General features: G+C 37.9%; 1 protein-coding gene across 1 annotated transcript in view; it reads left to right on the top strand.

The window, feature by feature from the left end:
• The first annotated feature begins 9,675 nt into the window (after positions 1 to 9,675).
• The window catches only part of NOX3 (NADPH oxidase 3), a 40,481-nt gene continuing 36,062 nt past the window's right edge, over positions 9,676 to 14,094 (top strand). The window contains exons 1-4 of the mRNA XM_064649201.1: positions 9,676 to 9,720; positions 10,389 to 10,484; positions 10,679 to 10,789; positions 12,556 to 12,640. Coding sequence (XP_064505271.1) covers positions 9,676 to 9,720; positions 10,389 to 10,484; positions 10,679 to 10,789; positions 12,556 to 12,640 — 337 coding nt within the window. The remainder of the gene's footprint in view (positions 9,721 to 10,388; positions 10,485 to 10,678; positions 10,790 to 12,555; positions 12,641 to 14,094) is intronic.

The following is a 14,094-nucleotide window of genomic DNA, read 5'->3' as shown; positions in this document are numbered from 1 at the left end:
TTCAAAATTACAAAAATATAACATGTTTTGAGTATAAAATATCAGTGTAAACAAACATTACCAAATGTAATATCATAATTTTGATCAACACATACTGGACCAAATAGTATTTTGTGATGGAAAATGGAATATCAAATTTTCTAATTGCTTTGAGAACTAGAGTTTGGATGAAAGAGAATAAGAGTAGAAAAAAATGTGCAATTTAGCATTCAGTGGACATTCAGACAGTGTAATTTACATGTATAGGAGACAGAGAAAAGTCATTAAAGGAAAAGCAAATTACGGGATGGCGTAAGTCAAAATCTGCTCCTTTAGAACTTTAATTAGCTACCTTCATTATTGCTTTTCTATTATATGCACTTCTGCCCTATCTCATTCAATCTACACAAGTCTAATGCAGCACCTAAATTCAGAGACAGATTACACATTTTAATAAATACGCCCATTCTCTGACAGGCTCAGTCGGTAACTTGTCACTCTTGATGATGTCACTAAACTGGGACCAGACTTCATGGAAGATTCACTCTCTTTACCACAGAGCAACCAGGGGGTTTATCTGTCTTGGAAGGACAATCAGAGAAAAGCTTTGTACAATTTTATAAATGCAGTAAGAATTTTATGGCAAATTTTTATTTTTAAGGATTATTTTGTTTGATTAAATATAGCAGTGCATACTGTTGTGCACAGCATGATTTATATGATGTGTCTGATATTACATCTATTGTATACTGTCCATGCAGCTTCAGCTTTCATTGTACCATAGGCTGTCATTTGTAGGTTTGAGTTAATAGTTCATCCGTATGTGTAGGACAGTTCATGTTCCTCAGCAATCATCCTGTGATGTCTTTAAGGTCTGGAAACATCACTGGATCAGTTTATCCTTGATTTATATTTTCAAGGCTGTCACCATAACAAGGTCTAGGATGTGGTTTATTTATTTGTCAACTGAAAGTTGAGATTCTTCAACACTGTTCCTGGGGAAGGGGTGAAAAATATTTGGAACTGAGTTTGTGCAGAAGTTTTTCAAAGGATGGCATTATCTTCAGCCCTGATCTTTGTGGCCATCTTCTCTATTGTTACCAATTTTTCTACATAATTTTTGACTATTGGTTCTGGGTGCATTTTCCTCTATTGATTTTACCGATGCTATAAAGCATGTCATATTCCTTCTCCTACTCAGGACTCCCACAACCATTGTTTCGCTCAGCCAACTCACTGTAATAGGAATTCACCTTTCACTGTATGCCAGGAAACAAAGCTTCATCCTGTTCATACAATTTTATTGTTATATATATAGATCAACATTCACAGTCCATTTTGTTTGAGATGGCCAAGACTGCAGGATGAACCAGCCTGTGAGTGTGGCTGGCATATCCTTACCAGGCTGGGCCAGGGACGGACATGCTCTCTACACAGCAGATCCTGCCCCAGGGCAGGTCTCCAAAGCCAACATGAGCCATAATGTCAGGACAGGGATGCTGGAGCAGGTCTCACAAGCTATGGTAGCAGTTTCCCATTTAGCAAGGATTAGTAATATGTGGGGTGAAAAGGCTTTAGAAGACAAATAATGAATTAAGCAATAAATCTCTTGTCATCTTCCTTTTTGTTTCTTGCTGCCACTCTTTCACATAATCTGTCAAATCACATTAAAAATATTTGGGTCTAGTGATCATCCATTATAATTTTCTCTACTATAATAACAACTAACAGTGCAGTTTTAATTCTCTCATATATGAAGAATATTTCTGCTTTTTTCAAAGCAACATAAAAAATAGCAAAAGTCTTGTGAACTGCTTATGAGACGTGACATGTTAACAGTTGGTGTGACTCTTTGGCAAGTTACTTACTCTTCCCCTCTGATTTTCCTTTTAGTAATAACTTATCTTTGCCTTACAGAGTTTGATGTAAAGACTAAATAGAAATGTTGGAACAGCACTTTCAGTACAGAGAGAGCTACCAAAAAATGGGTGCATGTTTTGAATGAAAAATACATTATTATATAATAAAGTTATATGAATAAAAGATTATATAATCAAACAGTAAATTAGAGATAATTCAAACACTATCAAGTGAATATTGAAGTAAATGAAATAGAACATTTGAACACAATTTTTGTTAAAACTATTTAAAAATTAGCATTATTTGTAAATAGGCTTCCCTCGGGGTTATACTTCTATAGAATAAATTTTAAAAATTTTGCTCAACTTTTAAAGTAACAGCAGTTTATGGACAGTCCTTTAAGTGTCTTTTAATTTCTTTATTCTCAAACCATAGGCAGTTGTTAGAACTTTTATGAGATCTGAAATGAGCAATATCTGAATATAAACCAACTTAATTATCTTTTGTTTTAAAGCATTATATTGGGGAAACCTTTAACAAAATTGAATTCATTAGCCTAAGTTGTAACTACAGTATAAACAGGCATACATTAAATACTATAATCACCACATCTTTGCCATTACCTGTATGTTCAGACTTACAATAAGGCAAATTTACAGCTCCACAGAAATTGCAGGCATCTCAAAGCCTTGAAGCACTTGCAATGTTAATCTAAATTTGGAGGAGAATGATGTAAGAGCTGACTTCCTGGAGCCCTGGTGAGGGGTAATGTCTGTGGAGAGCAGGTATGGCTGGGGTAAGGCCTGGGCAATGGGCTGGTGTTTGTGGGTGGTGCTGCGTCAGCAGATGCACTGTTTGTCACTGCCTGGCTGGAGGAAATGGGAGCTGATTTTGCTGCTTGTGTTGCCTTCTTAATAAAGCATGGCAGGAGACCAACCTGTGTATGTTGTAAATGGGAGGAGGAAGCCCCCACACCGTGCCCAAAGGGGAGGAGAGGTGAGAGAAGAGCATGAGCCGGTCTGTTACTTTCTTCTCCATACTTAGGCTCAGTTCAAGGGAATTACTTCACTACAGGTGAAAATGAATGAAATCAGGGTCTTATTAGAAGCAATCACTCAAAATTTAACTGTGAGGACCAATTCATGAGATGTGTTAAACATGTACAACCACTTGGTATTTTGTGATGGGTTTTATGTCCTAGAACTTCATTGCTTTGTCCATAGAGAGTTAAATCAAATGTGTCACAAATTGTAAGAAAAAGACTTCTTACCTATGCGTACTATTGCCATGAGACACTGGAGAAGTCTGGCATAGGACTAATTATTTTTAGTTGCCAAAACTTACAGTGCTTTTTGAATACATTTAGGAGAGGGGAGAAAGAAATGGGGAGAAAATGTTGAAAGGAGAAATAGAATCACGCATCAATTGGAAACCTTTGCTCACAAGAGTACTCTTGCTTAGACTATGGAAATACTTTTTAAATACCTGTCATCCTCCCATTTTGTCTTTATTCACTGCTTCTCCAGTTCTTTCTTGGTGTATTCAATCTTTATTCTCCACTCCCGCCTATGCCTCTTCATGGCTTCTTCTCACAACAGAGAGATACTTCATAGACAGTGCCACTGGCTTATTTGAATTTCAGGTAATAGAAGCAAATAACATTTTAGTGGCAGAGAAATGAATCCAGGACACTTACAGCTTATGCTTTTATATATTACTATACTGCAGTGTTAAAAATGATGGCCTGTAATTACTTTAAAGTACAATTTCCAATTCGAACTGCCTAGAAAAATGCTTTCAAGTAAGTGAACTCTTAGCTCTTGACCTCTGTTCTTGTGTGCAGTTGTGAATAGCCATCTGGAAAGGCTGTACGTATTGCTACTCTCCTGCATGTGCATATGATTACTGACACCAAGGAGTACCATAGGAGTGACCTTTTAATGCTCCTACGCTGGGCAAACTGTATTTCATTTTTAATTTAATATGAAATAGGGTTTAATAATAATCTCAGAATGAATTTGGGAAGGAATATAAAGTCTAAATGAGGAGAAATCATTCACTGAAAACTGTTCAGATAACATACAGTTTTATCAACTCTGGTGATTTTACTACTATGCAAATAAGGAATTTGCATGGTGATGTGTTTTTTGGAAAAATTATTTGTGGCACACAGTCATAAAAACGTACCTATATACAAGTCCTTATATTAATTAAATTGAAGTCTTTATTAGTGCCATTGCTACTCATTTTAAGGATATATGAAGTCTCCCAAATACCTATGTGTCCTCCTTACTGTTTTCAGTGTATGCAGAGAAAGAATTTCAGACTGCATCAACCAAAATTCCTACAAAATATTCCACTGGAAATATTCAATCTAGCACTCCAAAACATATCAACCTCATAAAAATGAACTGCTAATGGGATCACAATGTTCTGAATTAGAACAGAAATAAAATCTAATCTAATAACTTCTTCATGAAAATTTTAACAAAAGACAAATTAATTTAGTTAAATTAAGTATGCTCATAGTCTTGGGTAAAAAAACCTTCAGAATGCTCCATTCACTTTGTTCTGGTAAACTAAAGGGAAATTGCAGACATCCAAAATGTCTGACTTTAGAAAGGACCACTGGAAATCTCCCTGTCTAACCTCCCTTCTCAGAGCTCAGAGTGGGGTCCCCTACACCAGGCTGTTTGGGGCTATTTCCAGATGGCTTTTGAATATCTCCAAGAGCAATACTCCATACCCTCTTTGGGCAACCTGTGCCAGATACTATCATAGTAAGAGTTTCCTGATGTTCAGACAGAACCACCTGTGTTTTAGTTTGTGCCCATTGCCTCTGGTCCTGTCACTGGGCACTACTGAGAAAAGTCTGTCTCCATCTTCTTTGGACCCTCCCATCAGGTATTTATACATATTAACATGATCCCCCTGAGTCTGCTCTTCTCCAGGCTGAACAGTCCATCAGCTTGTCCCCTCACAAAAGATGCTCCAGTCCCTTAAAGTGGCCCTGACTGGACTCATTCCAGCAAGTACCTCTTTCATGTATGGGGTAGCCCAGCTCATTGTAAAGACTCCTCCCAGTCACCTTGTCCTTCAGGTGTCTGGAAAGGGTTTCCAGGTAGATTTGGTCCTTCACTTTCCTAGGGATTGAGCTGAGGCTGACCACTTCAGGTTCCCCAGATCCTCCTTCCTGCACTTCTTGAAGACAGGAGTGACACTTGCTCTCTCCCAGCCCTCGGGAGGCTCCCCCAGTGGCCATGACCTTTCAAAGAGGATTAAGAGTGTTCACACAGTGACACCAGCCAGGTCAGCACTCTGGAGTGTGTCCCATCAGGTTCCACGGACTTTTGTATGCTCATTGGTTTAAGTGTTCCCTAACCTGATCCTACTCCATCAAAAGTACATTTTCCATGCTCCAGACTTTCCTGCTTGCCCCAGGGTCCTGGAATAACTGAATCTCAGTTTCACCAGTAAAAACTGAGGTGAAAAAGGGATTGAGTACCTCAGCTTCACCCTGTCCCTTGTCACCAGGTCTCATCCCCAATCTGGCCAGCCCTGGAGAGCATGGAGAGGATTATATGCGGTAGTATAGAGGAATTGGTTGTGTGCTGATATGGAACAACCCTTTTATACCCATATGGTGTCTCTCTCAATGCTTTCTCATTGTGTTGGTGATGTCCTGGCTCTGGGAAGGTGAATCATGGATGCTGTCATCCCCTTTTCCTTCTGCTCCTTGTTCTTCCCTTTTCTCCACTCATCTTTAAACTATATGTTTTCCACAGCTTGCTACCTACAAAATAGCTGAAAGGATGATTCTTCTGGGTAGCCTGTGGACACATCTATTAGTACAAGATTTCAGCTGCTTTGAAAGGTTGTTCCATTTTATTAATCTGGAAAACAGCTTTTATGAGAAAAGCAGAATTTTGCACATATAATTAGGAAGGTATGATACTCTATTTATTTCTGGAGATACACAGTCAAAAGCTGGGAGATTTTGGCACTTACTGAAACAAATATCTTTTGAATATCTGAAATTGCTCCTGAATATATTTTGATTATAGCGTGAGCATGGCAATAAAAGAGTTCCTTGAGAGAGAAAAGATTTGGATTCAGATATTTATATTGTTTGGCTGGGAACTGATTATTTCCCAAGCCAGAGCTCTTAGGTTTCTCATTGATAAACCTTTCTGCTGGCTTCAGGAAAGAGTCAGAGTTGGGGTTGCCCTCTGCAAATGGGGTGCTGAGCCCCGTTTCAGGCAGAAACAACAGTTGTTGCCACACTGGTCAGTGGAAGATTCCCTTTTAGCCTCCAACATGATTTTTTATTTTAATCCCAGACCCTTTGCATTTTGCCATTCTATTGACTCCTGCTCTTAATTCCTGCAGCCATCACTGGTGTGCTCTGCAATCCCAGATCCTGGCACTGCCCACCAGTTGAGGTATCCTTAATACCAGTATCAGGTCTGCTAAGAGAGGGAAAGAAACTCTTTTATTGCACTGTCTTTTTATTGCACTGGCTTATGGAGTTCAAGAGGAGCTAGATCTACAACCAGAAGTCTTTTCTTCTTTTTAAAGGGGTTCTGAAATTTTATTTTGCTCTTCTGGATAGAGGCAGAAGTTTTTCTCTCAATTTTGTGCCTTGTAACCAGTGATTGGGTTTGTAGATGTAGTCAATACTTGCTATACCCTTGCTAGTTCTGCCAGCTGCATCGCAAGTGTTTTGATAACTGCATTTTTTGTTGTTATTCAAGCCCACTTCCAGGGAAAAAAATTTTAATATTTTATTAAAAAATAAACACATTGTTACTGAAAAAAGCTGTAAATAGGAAGCCAGATGCCCCTGTAGTCTCAACACTCAGTACTCTGCACCAAACTGCACACTGTCTATTTTTTACATTCATAAATTTTAGAATAATCTGATTATTTTTGAATCTTTGGCACCGACAAGACTCATATTACATTAGTTTTTCAGAGCTTTAGGGATTTCATGAATGTTCTCAAGCTGCAAAACAGTTCCCCCATCCATAATGTGAGTACAGTTCATAAAAGAAAAAAAATCCATTAACATTAATGAGGTAGTTAAATTTTAAAAAAATAAAATCCCACTATAAGAAAATCTCTAAAAATTCTATAGCTGCTTTTTTCTACTAGTCACTCAGCCACTGTTTACAGAAATTCAGTGTTCTTTTGCAAAGCTAGAATCAGAGCACTGAAGAACAATGAAAGCTGAACCTTGACCTCTGTTCCTTTACGGTGTCTTTCGAGGGAAACAAACAAAACAAAACCAACCAAACAAAAATTACCACAGAAAAAAACCAAACCCCCCCACACATACACAAAAAAACCCCATAAACAAAACAAAAACAGTCAAAAAACCCCAAAACAACAAAAACAACAAATCAACTTCAGCAGTTTCTCTCTCCACAGAAGTTGAATGGTTTATCTAGTATATTGCATGGCTTCTTCATCCAACAGAGACAAATCTGACTCCCACTTCTTAAACATTTTTGTGCAAATAATGCTAAAACTTTATGTGCAAATAATATTAAAATTAGATAACACAGCAGCATCACCATTTTGTACAGTCTAACACAAAGCATACCCTCTGATACAGTCAGCAATTAAATGGATTTAGTTGGTCTGCAAAACTAAAGCAGTCTGATCCTCTGGATCGGTTTTTTACCTATATCTACCTCTGTAAATATCATAGTGAAGCTTATTAAGTTAATTCAGGTTACTAACAGACATAAAGTCAAGCACACAGGAAAACTATGAAAGGGCTAGGGCAGTGTTCAGAGTCAACCAAAATGATTTGGCCTTTGAGAAACAAGGCATGCATACCTAATAGTAAAATTAAGATAGCCTAGCAAAATGAAATATATATAGGTATATGTATGCAGTCTCAGGCTAATAATTAATTTGTCTTGCAAAGGGTAAGCACTGTTGAAAGCACTTTGAAACAATTACTAACAACCTCAGATAGAGGTTGCTGTCAAATAGAATAGAACTAACTGTGATTGAGGTCTGTAGCAGTAATTGATACAAACATTGACATTAATGCTGAGATACTTACATGGAAGAATTCAGCACCTCATAAACCTCTTTCCATGCAAAAACTGACCTTTTAAGCTAATGACAGTTGCCTGTTTCTTGCATGGGAACTCAGCATGCCCAGCACTACTTGTTCCCCAGTCGCCAGAGTGAATTCCTTTTTGTCCTTATTCTATATCCTTTTTAGGACAGTTGCAGCTCATGATAACACAATAGCAAAATGGAATACCATTATAACTTAAATCAATAAAATGTCCTTTTCTGAGTCTTTTCTGAATAGTTTGTGCTAGAAATTGGCTGAGATCACTGCAAATCAGTATAATAAAATTATGATGACCAGTTCCTTTGTACAAAATGAAGCAATAAAGAGCTTTTCGGTTAGCTTTATTTTTTTATTGATAGATACCATACTGGAGACCACACACATTACTGTTATATATGAGAAACAACATAGCTGTTTCAACAGACAAAAATTAAAGTGTAGTTGATTCATTGGCTCCTTTAAGAGGACTGGCATCTGGACCACATGCACTTCAAAGTCAAATGCTGTACTGAGATGTGCTGCTTTGAAGTACAGCTGCTGATCCAGACAAATTTTGGAGCCTAAACTAGCATGTGAATCTGCTGTACTCTGAAAAAAAAAAATCTATTTCAGATGCCAGTTTTAACTCAGTTTAGAAAATTGCTGTCTGGATCGGCTGAACTTCAAAGCAGAACATCGCGGTGCTGCATTTCCCTTTGAAGTGCAGCTAATCCAGATAGTGGGTTTTCTCTCCCTCCTTTTTTCTAAGTAGTTAAAATTGGCATCTGACCTTACTAGTATTTCTCTTCACCATCTGCACATTCTTCCTCCCTTCTCCCTTATTTCCTTATCTTTTGACCTCTGAAAAATACAGCAAGGTTCACTGTCTTGTTAGCTCCTACATTACCAAAGCTACTATAGAGTGGTTATGCGAGTGCCTATATCAAGTTACATAATGGCCAATTACTGCACATGGCTTGTCATAAAGTTTGTTAATAAATAATACTTAACTTTACCATCCAGGAAAAATAAAGCTCAAAGTAAATCCTTTGTAAACACTTGTATTTAGAGTATTCATAACCACATTCTCATGGTTCTGCTAACTTATATGAACAGCCATTAGCACTGGTTAAAAAGTAGCTGAGCTTGACAGCATTTCAACCTTAAGAAATTTTAAGTTATTTTGTCGCAGAAAGGTCTCCTTCACAGGCAAGTCAGGAAAGCCTTAAGGAAAAGGTTTTACTAGAGAAAGAATGAGATTACCACAGGCAGAATATGCAGAGCTTCTGGCAAGAGGAGCCAAGGGTAAATGCAGTGCCCTCACCAGGACATGCTCCCATCTTATACACACATAGGGATGCTGCCATTTGCTACTGAATAAAAAACAAATCATGAAGAAATGCTGCCCTCTCTTCAAACGACAAAAATAAAGTAAAAAAAACCCCACCCAGATACATATTAGTACAAGAGGACAATTTAATGACAGCATCTCTCATTTACTGAGAAATAACTCTGCAGAGAGAAAGGACTGGACAATGACCAGCATTTTTTTTACAGAGGTCATGAGACATTTGGGTGATCTGTTCTTCTCAGGCAGTCTTTAATTAGAAAATTCCTAGAGAGAGCTCCTGCTCCCACTGGGTGCTTATTAAAAACTAAAGACAAAAGGAGTTAGTAGCAAAGCCTAAGGAAGTGACAGAGAACTCAGGACGCTGGAAGGCAAGAGTCAGCTGCTGCTAGCACAGGGAGAGGCACTCAGAATGGGATGCTGGGTCTTGAATGAAAAACTTTCAGTGCTGTTATTAGTGAGTATTTTTAGCATTAAAAAAATCTAATTGGATATATATAAATATTTTAAGCTTATTTAAAAGACATTTTATGGTTTGCTTACAGTAATGTTCCCAAGTTTAATGTAAAACTTGCTATAAAATATTCAGCAGTCTTTTATAACTAGTCTTAAAAAACAATTTAAAAGCTTGCTGTTTTATTTTTAATTATTTTTAAGTCCATTTACTTTAGTCCTCAGATAAAGGGAGGAGGGGGTTGCAATTCTAATTGAAATTATATTATGAATTATTTTTCAGAGGCTTTGATGAATTGAGCACGGGGAGCAGAGAAAGGAATTTCCTCAGCTCCTAACTCCCTCTATTTTTGTGATTCTTTAATTTTAGCTTTTATTGCCTTTTTAGAGACGAGGTTAAGCCCTGTGTTTAAGAGCAAGTTTACCAAGACACAGGAAATGTCATTTATATCCTCTACTAGGGATGAGGATACGACTGTAATCCTGCATTTGCTAAAAGACAGTCTCATTTGAGTACGCATTTTTGATTTCTGTCATCTGTGATCAAGAACTGCACTGCACACTGATTTTGAAACATCTCTCAGATACTCTTAAAACTATAACCATAATCAGTTTTAAATCCATTAAAAAGTACTGTAAGTGTCACTAACCTGTAGTCTTTCTGCTTTGTAGTTGGTGTGGCTGGCACTGAATTTCTATTTGTTTATTGATACCTTCCACTGGTATGAAGATGACAATGCTTACATTTATACACGGATTATGCTGGGAGTAAGTTTGAGTTTGATTGTTAAAGGGCTCCACAGGAAGACTGTATTCATAGTCTGATTTTACAAACATCCTTCATAAAACTTTTGATGCTTCAACAGTAATTTTCCCACATAAGAGTATTATATTAATATTTTTCTTTTGCACTTCCTATATCAAGCTTGTAATTTAATTTCTTTACACTGTTATATGTACAGTCAACCCTGGCTTGGGCAAGAGCTTCTGCAACGTGCCTTAATTTTAACTGCATGCTAATCCTGTTACCAGTCTGTAGAAACCTTATTTCATTCTTAAGAGGAGCAAGCATTGTAAGTACCATTTCTCAAATAGCCATATTATCCTCTCTTTTTATTTCTGTAGTTCAGCAGAATTATCCATATCAAACATTTTCCAAGGAATTTTAATTTTTTATAGAGAAGTCTGTACACTATTGCCTGGTTATTACCATTTAAATTGTCAGTATTCATGACTGAAGAGAAACAAATGGCTTGTTTAACACAGTACTCTAAATGCTACACTGATTTTGGCAGCTGCTGCATAGCATGGTGTCATGAAGAGAAAAGTGAGAAGCTACAAAAAAGGGACATAATAATGCAACTTGGCCAAATAGAGAAAATACATATCCATCATGTGTATTCTGTGTAGCTGCAAAGTGAAAACTGGAGAAAGAAAATGTACACATAGATAAAAGTGCTTTAAGGCATATGTTTAAACCCTTCTGTCTGAGTAACCACCAGTTAGGTCTTCATTTGTGGTAAACATGTTTTTGTAATAGAGTGGTCATCTGCTCAGAGGCATTTACATTAACCTTGGAATCACACATAGGAAGTACTTGAGGCTTTAGTTCTACTAACTATAGCTTCAACTTGCATTGAATTATTATAGTCAGAGCAATTCCAATGCCACATGTTTGGGTAAAAAAAATCACTGATCACTTCATGACTCCAAGAACAACAAGAATTTAGAAATGGTAGCATTCAGTTATTTTATTGTAAGCTGGTTCTTATTTCAGTTCTGCCTTTTTTTTTTTTTCCTTGATTGTTAGACTTAGCTGTCAAGCAGTCTTTAGGCTGGGAATCAACACTGTTATATAATTGAGTCCAGGAGCTCAGCATTTAACAAAAAAACAGTTGTCTTGGCCTTTTGAATCAGTTTGTGAATTAACACAAAATATATACATGCCCACTTAGATGCTGAATAAGAACTCAGAGAACTGGAACTCTTCTCACAGATAATATTTTGCTCTTCTGGACAATATTCTGTTCTTGTGGAGCATAGTACAGAGCAACTTGACTGGCTCTAGTATGGTCAGCAGTGTGCTAGATCCAGTGACTCTCCAAGGAGGTGCTGTGTATTGCACCCTGCGGCGCTCCAGATTTTTGGAAGATGTATTAGCAACGGGGATAAACGCCAGGATCTTTGGCATGGCACCATGCCAGGTCATATCAGCAATCCAGACACCCACACCACCATTCAGAAACTGAATTCTGTCCAGGCTCTCTTGGTTCCAGCAGAGCATGTTAGTTTTGGCTCCTGAAGCCAGCACCCGGCCCTGGGCTGACTCTGCAGAAGCACCCAGCTGGTCGAGAGCACACCACTGTTGAGCACTTCCAATAGTGGATCAGCATGCAGCCACCTGAGGTCTAGACAGCCTCACCCCCCAGGGGTGTGCATTTCATGAAAGCAGAGAAAATGTTTTCATTGCAAGCTCTTTGCCAGCAGCTCAGCTGTGCTCGTGCAGCTAAACCTGAGCTTGCAAAGCAAGCCTGGTGTTTTTTACAGCAAATCAGTTAATCGCCAGCCCAGATAAACCACTCACAAATCACAGCTAAATGTAGCAGAGCTTTGTCAAACCCTTTTTTGAGCCACCAACATAGGGTGAATAGCTTCAGAAATCCAGGAGTGTCACTATGCTGGAAACAGTTACCTGAGACCCAAAACTAGCCCAAAACTTTCACTGAATCCCTTCAACATTCCATTCTTAAATGTACTGAACTCTTCTGTTCCCCTCTCCAAACTGTGAGTTCTAAACACTAAAAGAATGATATAAAACAAGTTCTGCTTTTTCACCAAGTGCTGTGGAGGAGCACTGAGGAGACAGCTTGACAAAAACATCACATTTCACAAGATGGTTGCCTATGGAATAGCTGTAAATGCAAGTAAGCTTTTTTTGGTTTTATTTTTTTTTTCTTATTTGCCTTCAAACTGTTCTGAATTTCACAGTGATTCTGCCTAATGCTGTAATCCCCATCAGCTCTGAGACATGCTATTTTAGTGCAATCATTTGTTGACTGCAGTTTTAAATATGTGTAGGAGTCCCATCTGATTAACCATTTGCAACCTTTTGTGCTTGAAAAAAGTTTGACTATTAAGGCAGTAAACTTTCAACCTGGATAGTAACTATCAGTTGCCACGTAATTAATCTGACCAATTTATGTGCTCTTAACATTTAGTGCAAATAACTCTCATTAAATCCCTGAGTGTAGATGTTTGGGGAGATAACACAGCATTACTGTCCGATTTCCTGAGGAAGTGATGCTTACGAGTCACACCACACATCTTTCCATCAATACCTCTTCAATAATTTTTCAACTAGATAATAAATTTAATCTGAATTTGAGAGAGGTATCTGTCTCAAAAAACCAATGAATTCCTACATATTTATTTTAAGTAGGTGATGGACACAGGGAACTAATAGCCCCCTTGAGGGAAAAACAGGATCATAAGATCAAAATGTATCTCTTCTCCTGATCCTAGTGACTTACAGAGCTATAGATGTTTGTTTACCTGACTGGGAAGAAGAATAGCACCTTCCTGCTCTCCAAGTAGTTAAATCACCTGGAGAAGATTGAAGCTTGTAGGAATTTAGAAGACTAGGGGAACAGGAGACAGCATGAGGAAGAGGGATGTGCAGAGAAGAATGTACAAAAGCAAATATGAAGAAGGACATGAGAGCATTAGAGATGGAGAGGTATTTGAGGCAGATGGTTCTCTTAGAAAATGTGAAGGAGACAGAGGAATTAATCAGGGCTATTTGCAAGCATAAGACATTGCAGGGTAACAGTTCTACCCCCAGGCTGTCAGGGTGGATCTTGGTCTCAATATTTTTTTCAGCCTGCATGAGGGAGCTGCTTTTGCATGTATAGGCTGTTAATGTCCTCATGCAGTGAGACAAGAGTATGAAGTCAGGATTGCCAATAGGAATCAATAGCTAAAGTTTGTCTTTTGCATGTCATGGTAAAGAATTCAGAGGAGAAGACTAGGGGATGCAAACATTCATCTTGTTGTGTACTATGATGATTTACTTATCTGTCATGTCCATTCATTTATTAGAACTCAGTTTCAGCATAAAACAGATTCCTACAGAATGCAACATTGCTTCTTTAAATAATAAACCAACCCTGAAATGTAAATTAACCAACTTCTACTTGGTGTATAATAGGTCAGGCTCCAAAAAGAAAGCAAAATTGCACAGTCAAACCTTTCTTGTTTTTGGCTTTTACATTCATATTAAAATGTTTCCTAGTGCATTAAGGGTGGACAGTTTGGGAAGTGCAAGTCTATCAGAAAAGTGATTACTTTATGGCTTCAGTAATTCCAAGGAAAAAGACAC

This window comes from Pseudopipra pipra, chromosome 3 (assembly GCF_036250125.1).
Source record: "Pseudopipra pipra isolate bDixPip1 chromosome 3, bDixPip1.hap1, whole genome shotgun sequence".
Lineage (NCBI taxonomy): Eukaryota > Metazoa > Chordata > Aves > Passeriformes > Pipridae > Pseudopipra > Pseudopipra pipra.
Note: the sequence above shows the minus strand (reverse complement) of the source record. Positions and strands in the feature narration are given on the sequence as shown.